The sequence below is a fragment of the Mesocricetus auratus genome, unplaced genomic scaffold, assembly GCF_017639785.1.
Source record: "Mesocricetus auratus isolate SY011 unplaced genomic scaffold, BCM_Maur_2.0 Super-Scaffold_6730, whole genome shotgun sequence".
Taxonomy (NCBI): Eukaryota; Metazoa; Chordata; class Mammalia; order Rodentia; family Cricetidae; genus Mesocricetus; species Mesocricetus auratus.
This window is the reverse complement of record NW_024429184.1, coordinates 117,287,405-117,295,605: the sequence shown is the minus strand read 5'-3', so window position 1 is coordinate 117,295,605 and position 8,201 is coordinate 117,287,405. Positions and strand designations below refer to the sequence as shown.

At 41.8% G+C, this 8,201-nt stretch overlaps 1 protein-coding gene across 1 annotated transcript; it reads left to right on the top strand.

Moving 5' to 3' along the window:
- Positions 1-7,999, top strand: LOC121138892 (protocadherin beta-6-like). The gene has a single exon (XM_040741928.1). It carries the CDS (start codon positions 3,482-3,484, stop codon positions 5,870-5,872), a length of 2,391 nt encoding a protein of 796 aa, XP_040597862.1. The 5' UTR covers positions 1-3,481; the 3' UTR covers positions 5,873-7,999.
- The last annotated feature ends 202 nt before the right edge of the window (positions 8,000-8,201 follow it).

The window sequence follows — 8,201 nt, the reverse complement described above, 5'->3', positions numbered from 1 at the left end:
CAGAGGGAGAGCATCTCTGTGTGTTTGAGGCCAGCTTCATCTCCGTAGTGAGTTCCAGGACAGTCAAGGCTACATAGAGTCAATGACTCAAAAATGTAAGGTTAATATTTTAGACATTTTTGTACTTACAAAGTTGAAAACTTATAAATCACCATTTTAACTGAAGTTAGGAAATTGAAGAAGTTTAAGTAGCTGTTAAGATAGTTTCAAAACATAAAATACCAAAAAGCATGCTGGCCATACCGCTATTGCATCGAAGGTTGTACAGTATTTTTTGGGAAATGCTGAATCCAAATAGAGTAATACTCACACAGTGGTTACTAACTAAAGGATTCAACAGGTGAAAAGCTAGTTCTCCCCAATCAATTCACAAAATCAATGAAATCTTATACATTTCTTTTCTTCATATATATTTTCTGTGGAAATTCAAGCAGAATAATTTTAAGTTTTTGATTTTTAAAGAGGAAAAAAATTGAAGTTACTAACACAAAGGAATAGTCCACAGAACAATAACTGATACATCCATCTTCTCTTCTGCAAAGTGTCCTATGAAGAAAGTGAAAAGGCAAACTGCAGATTGGGGAAATGTTCCCAAAGGACATATTTCAGAAAGGATGTGTGCAATATGCAGGATTTTAAAAACTCAACAACAACAAAACCAGCGCCAGGCAAAAACACTCTAAGACACATTAGCAACCAAGACACACAGATGGTCAGTAAGAGTGTGAAAAACTGTTACAAATTGTATGTCTTTCAAGAAATACTAAGCCAAGTACTACAACCAAATTACAGGACACCAACATCACCAAATGTTGAGGACGGTGTGGAGCACCAGGAACTCTGATTCTTGGATGATGTGATTGGCAACCAATATGGCCACCTCGGAAGACAGTTTAGTAGTTTCTTGCAATGTCAAGTGTACTCTTACTGTGTCATCCGGTCATCATGTTCTATAGTATTCATGCAAGGGAACAGAAAATACAGGCACAAAAAATATTTGAACACAGATGCCTCTGGAGACTTGATTCATCAATGTCAAAAACTTACAGTAACTGAGGCAGGCAGATCTCAGAGCAAGTTCCAGGACAGCCTCCAAAACAATACAGAGAAACCCTGTCTCGAACCCCCCCTCAAAAATCAGTGATTTCCCAATTTCAGAGAGGCAGAGAAATACACAGATTTAAAGGATTTGGAGGCCAAGAAACTATTCCATTTGATAATCTAAAGGTATGGATAAACTGTGATAAGTTGTCCAAATCTACAGGATATACAGCATCAAATAAAAAAACATAGTCTACAGTTTGGGCTTGGTGACGAGGATCTGTGAATGGGAGCTGGAGAATTGTTCTGAGGATAAGAGCCTGGTATAGGTAGTGAGTCCCAGGACAGCCATTGTGAAACCCTGTCTTGGAAAACAAAAGCAAACAAAAGATGTGTTAGCTGGGTATGTTGTTGCAGTCCTTTAATCCCAGCACTTGAGAAACAAAGGCAGGAGGATCTTTGAATTTGAGGCCACACAGGACTATGGAGTAGTTCCAGGACAGCCAGGGCTACACAGAGAAACCCTGTCTCAAACAAACAAACAAAAAGATACATTAATATAGGCTTATCAAAGATGACAAATGTACAAGTTTAGGGTATTAATAATGTGGAAGGCTGTGTGTATTTGTGGCCAAGAATATAGGGAAAATTTCTGTACTTACAATAATTTTCCCAAACATAAAAATTTGCAATACATATATTTGAAAAAGGATTACATTCAGAATACAGGATTCTATCTATCTATCTGTCTGTCTGTCTGTCTATATTTCGTCTCTCTTCCCCTCTCTCTCTTTCTTTTGTGATATGGTCTCACTTTGTAGCTCTGGCTATCCTGAAACTCACTATGTAGACCAGGATGGCCTTGAACTCACAGAGATCTGTCTTCCTCTGACTCCCAAGTGCTGGAATTAAAGGTGTGTGCCACTATGCCTGTCTTCACAAGATTATTTCTGCAGGAAAATGCTCCAAATAGAAACATGTAAAACACCTAAATACTACTTTCAAAACAATGTATCATAATAAAAATAATTCATGTGACAATGTGGATAATTTCATTAATCACCAGAGAAATGCTAGTTAAGTTTAAGATATAGTGTCATTTGTGCTCATAAGAGTGGTTAAAACTGAAATGATAACAGAAAATGTTGACAACACCATAGAGCACATGGAACTCCCATTCTGTTGCCTTTTGCTTAAGTTTTACCGTGCTGCGAATCAGTCTTGAGTATGCTGAACAAGGGTTCTACAGCTGACATGTATCTCTACTCTTCAGGTTTTTTCTTTTTTTTCTTTTGAAGTGTATAATATACTGCCCTTGAACTTATAAGCCTCCCTTCAGTGTCTCGCCATGCTAGGATTACAAACACGCGCCACCGTGGCTGATCCAGCAACCCTACATTTTTAGAAAAAAATACCTTACAATCCAGGCTAAATCTCAATGGATTATCACATTTGAATGCATACTAATCCAAACATTCAAAGTAAATCGCATCAAAATCGCATGTACAACAATGTTTGTAGCATTAAAAACTTAAGACATTCACCAGCTGGAGTAGACACAGTGAATCATGACACACAGGAGTAATACGAAATAATGATAAGAAATCTAGTTAGGACAACTTGTCACAACTCGACTTCACAAAGCTGATGTTGAATGACACAGGGCCGGCATAAGAGAGAAGAGCTCTACAACCACGCTTCATAAAAATTCTGGTAAATACAGAGTCACGTGCAATGGTAGTGGCCAATGTGCTACTTTTGTGGAGAGGGTTGATCAAGAAATAATGACCAGAGGGAGCACAATATATTTTTGCATATTTTAGCTTTGCTTTAGGTTCCTACTTATAGAAACATATTAACCATTGAAAATATTCCTGTGTGTCCCTTCTGAATGAATGTTCTATATCAAAGCAAAATTAAATTATAAAAAATTGGATTTTTCTGTATAAAATTAATGAAATACCATTTAATTTATTATAAGCCCATAAAAAGTTTCTTCATGTTCTCTAAAGAATTTAATTAAGATTACTATGCTATATTAAGAAACTATATTATGAATATACTAGCTCATCAAAGGTATGTTTATAAATACTAGGAGTTAACATAAACTCTTGTATTAGGAGAAGCAACTGTATCTCAAAAACAGGCTTAGAATTTAGAATGTCAAAACTATATGCAATCATAAAAATGGACGCGTGGTGGTGCTGTAGACTAAGCGTGAGACTACCAGCTCTGCAGATTCCCAGGAAACTAGAGAAATCTGAAAATCAGAACGCTGTCTGCTCCCCAGAAGGACAACACATTTAAGTGTGAACCAGGGGAGAAACGCCCAGGGATGGTAGGGCGTTAAAGAAGATTTAATTGGAGGTTATTCACCAAACTATCTTTGTGGATTGAAAACAATTAGAAGAAGCAACGCCCTCTGGACTGCATCTGAACAATGGAGACAGCCCTAGCAAAAACGCCACAGCAAAGGCAAGTCGTTTTTATTGCTATGCTGCTGCTTTTGTGGGAGTCTGGCTCTGAGGCAATTAGATACTCCATGCCAGAAGAATCAGAGACTGGCTACTTGGTGGCTAACCTGGAAAGAGATCTGGGGCTCAGGGAGGGGGAGCTGGCCTCTAGAGGGGCACGAATCCATCACAGAGGAAACAAAGAGCTCTTGGGGCTGGATGCAGAGACCGGAAATTTGCTATTAAAGGAAAAGCCAGATCGCGAGGTGCTGTGTGCGGCGACAGACCCTTGTGTGCTGCACTTCCAACTCATACTCGAGAACCCTGTGCAGTTCTTCCAAACAGACCTTCAGCTCACGGATGTAAACGACCATTCTCCGGAGTTTCCCCACAGGGAAATGCTCCTAAAAATCCCTGAGAGTGCCCAACCAGGAACCGTGTTTCCTCTGAAGGCAGCTCAGGATTCTGACATAGGGAGCAATGCTGTTCAGAACTACACAGTCAGCCCCAACCTCCATTTCCATGCGGTCACTCACAGTCGCGCTGATGGCAGGAAATATCCAGAGCTGGTGCTGGACAGAGGCCTGGACAGGGAGGAGCAGCCTGAGCTCACTTTGACCCTCACTGCTGTGGATGGAGGGTCTCCGCCCAGGTCTGGGACCACCACAGTTCGCATTGAAGTCGTGGACATCAATGACAACGTCCCCCAGTTCCTACAGTCGCTCTATGAGGTGCAGGTCCCTGAGAACAGCCCCCTTGGTGCCTTAGTTGTCGCGGTCTCTGCCAGGGATTTAGATGCTGGGATATATGGGAATGTCGCCTACTCTCTGTTTCAAGGTGGTGGAGCTTCTCAACCGTTTGTAATAGACGAGGTCACAGGAGAAATCCATCTTATAGGGGCTTTGGACTTTGAGTCAACACCCTACTATAACATGGAAATTATAGCCACAGACAGTGGAGGCTTTTCAGGAAAATGCAGTGTAACTATTCAGGTGTTGGATGTGAATGACAACGCTCCTAAACTCACCATATCTTCGCTCACTGCTTCAATCCCAGAAAATGCTCCTGAGGCTGTAGTCGCTGTCTTCAGTGTTTCTGACCCAGATTTCGGGGACAGTGGAAGGATGGTGTGTTCCATTCAGAATGATCTTCCATTTCTTTTGAAGCCCACATTCGAGAATTACTACACTTTAGTGACAGAGGGAGCACTGGACAGAGAGAGCAGAGCTGAGTACAACATCACCATCACAGTCACCGACCTGGGCATACCCAGGCTCACAACCCAGCACACCATAACAGTGCAGGTGTCTGACGTCAACGACAACGCCCCCGCCTTCACACAAACCTCCTACACCCTGTTTGTCCAGGAGAACAACAGCCCCGCCCTGCACATAGGCACCATCAGCGCCACAGACTCAGACTCAGGCTCCAATGCCCGCATCACCTACTCGCTGCTGCCCAGCCACGACCCGCAGCTGGCCCTGGACTCGCTCATCTCCATCAATGCCAACAACGGGCAGCTGTTCGCGCTCAGAGCGCTGGACTATGAGGCCCTGCAGACCTTCGAGTTCCGCGTGGGCGCCACAGACCAAGGCTCGCCGGCTCTCAGCAGCCAGGCACTGGTGCGCGTGCTCGTGCTGGACTCCAATGACAATGCGCCCTTCGTGCTCTACCCGCTGCAGAACGTATCTGCGCCCTGCACAGAGCTGCTGCCCAGGGCGGCGGAGCCAGGATACCTGGTCACCAAGGTGGTGGCTGTGGACCACGACTCTGGCCAGAACGCCTGGCTGTCGTTCCAGCTGCTCAAGGCCACAGAGCCAGGGCTGTTCAGCGTGTGGGCTCACAATGGCGAGGTGCGCACCTCCAGGCTGCTGAGTGAGCGCGATGCTCCCAAGCACAGGCTGCTGCTGCTGGTCAAGGACAATGGCGACCCTCCCAGGTCTGCCAGTGTCACTCTGCATGTGCTGCTGGTGGATGGCTTCTCTCAGCCCTACCTGCTTCTGCCTGAGGTGGCAAGCAACTCTGTCCAGGATGAGGATGCACTCACGCTGTATCTGGTCATCGCCTTGGCATCTGTGTCTTCGCTCTTCCTTTTGTCTGTGCTGCTGTTTGTAGGGGTGAGGCTGTGCAGGAGGGCCAGGGCGGCCTCTCTGGGTGGTTGCTCTGTGCCTGAAGGACACTTTCCTGGACCCCTGGTGGATGTCAGTGGCACTGGAACCCTCTCCCAGAGCTACCAGTATGAAGTGTATCTTACCGGGGATACTGGAACTGGTGAGTTCAAATTCCTCAAACCCATGATTCCCCAGCTGTTGCTTCAGAATCCTGGGAGAGAAATTAAGGAAAATCACCACTGCAGGGATAGCTTTGTATTTGGCTAGCTTTTGTATTTGGTTAGGTGAATTTATTTTTGCCAAATCTACAGTAAAATGTTTCTCGTGAGTGAATTGTATTTTACTGGCTCTGTAATCAAATCATGTATTTCCTCCATTACTAAATTTTTTTCTTTCTTGATATCTATTGCACTAGTAGTTTCAGGCATATGAATATTAGCAACACAATATCTTTATGCTTCAACATATGCATTACATTAGCTCAAGAATTAGACAACAAAAGACATTTTATTTGACGTGCTTTAGGTTTTGTATAGTTTTTTTGTTTTTATTTTGTTTCAGACAGGATATCACTAACTGAATATATATATATATTTGTATATATGTATATATGCTTGTCTCAAACTAATAGATATGCATCTCTCTCTGTCTCCTATATGCCACCTACTTTACTGTTTTTACCACAAATTTTAAAGTTTTTATACCCAAATTATTTACATATTTTCACTTTATTCTATTGCTATTGGATATTTATATAGGATCTCTTAAGTGCTCACCATAAATTCTGTTAGTGAGCTTCACTCACAGCTGAAGTTTCTTACCGTCACTCTCAGTAGTCTGGAGTTTAACAAGGTGCTTGTCTTACAAATAAGCAACCAGTGTATTAAAATATTAAGACACTAGAATCGTGAACTTTTCTTCCATGGACTGCATGTGCTAGAGGTTGGCTGCATTATTTGTCCACTACCCACCTAGCACAAATATTAATGTTAGCAGCCTCACTTGTAAAAAAGCAAAGGGATAACCTCATGTATTACTGACTTGTCCCCTCTGTCACTGAACAAATATGTTAGAGACTGAGGGTGTAATCAGTGGCAGACCATACATGCATGCCAGGCTCTAGACACGCTTCCAAGAAGCAGATCAACAATCAAACAGACAAAGAACCCCACCTGGTAAATCACTGCTTGACACAATAATGCTCAAAAGCTAATCTGAGCAGTAGAAGTAACCACTGAAATCCTGCAAAGAATCCAGACCTTACGTGGTCTCATCTTTTTAATCCACCAATAAAGGTGTACATGGAGCTCTTGTGGTTCTGGCTTGTGAACTGGAGATGGAGAACCACCCACCTTCTGGGCATGCCAATGGAGGTTATCATGCTAGGTTAACAGAGGTTGGAAGAGCATTGTGGGTGGCACCATTCCCTGGGCTGAGACCCTGAACTATGTGAGGAGGAGAAAGTGGGCTGAGCCCAAGCCTCGTTGCTCCCTTCTTCCTGCCTGGAGATGCAGTGTGATCTTGTTCAAGCGTGTGGCTTTCACCTTCGCTGTCATGGTGCAGTCTTGATCTGTGAGGCCCAAACCCTCCCTACTTTATCCTAGAACTAGGAAAAGTAACTAAGACAGCCTTATTGGAAACCACACCCAGAGGCTTGTGCATTCTAAGCATGCTGTTCCCCGTGGCTCCCTTCTAGTTTATAGTAATGTATACATTTCCTTTGGTTCTCCTGCAGTTTCTCCTAGCCTTTCAAAAGACTCTGGAGATTTAGGGAAATTTCCATATTCTATTTGATTCTGGCTATCACTTCTGATAATTTCCACCTTTTATTATTTTGTAGCTATGGAAAGCAAAACATTTTTTGTGATATTTAATAATTATCTTCTGTTTTGTTATTTTGTGTAACCATGAAATATTCTCAGTTAATTCAATGTTTCAATTGTGCTGTCTATTGCATAATACAAAAATTATTGGTTTTTAATTGACTTGAATTGTAATGAATTAAACTGAATTATAATGAACTTATATTCAATGAGTCAAAAAAGCTCATTATGTGGTTTCTAAAAGTTAAATTCATAATAATACAACTGAAAGAAAACTTTACTCAACCTTTGCCAGAATATTAACAATTGAAGAGCTTGGTTTATAATCTAATATCTTTCTACGTTTTACTTTTTAGTTAGTGTATACTCATTGTACAAAGCAATGGATTTCCTTATGATGTTTTCATGACTGAACATAATGTATACACATGAATCATGTTTATCCTTTGCTTGTTTTTAAATCTCAAGTGTCATTCCTTGGAGTTCAAGTATTTGCATCTTTCCCTGAATTAATGTTTCCTCCCCTAAGGATGTAATGGAATATAAAAATAAGATTGCTGACCTTCCCTAATCCTTGATATGTAATTTTTGGTTACTTAATTTAAAAATTAAATAGAGGAATATGTAAAAGTGAGAAAAAGCAAATAGAAATAAACATGTAAGTCTCAAATAGGATAGATAACTCAAATGACTTGCTGGTTACATGCCAAGATGCCTCTTCAAGTATGATGTCCAGTAATCAGGATGCTAGCCTGAACTGAAAAAAGTCAATC

Coding starts and splice junctions, on each gene's coding strand:
- LOC121138892 (XM_040741928.1), top strand. CDS start 3,482: ATGGAGACAGCCCTAGCAAAAACGCCACAGCAAAGGCAAGTCGTTTTT.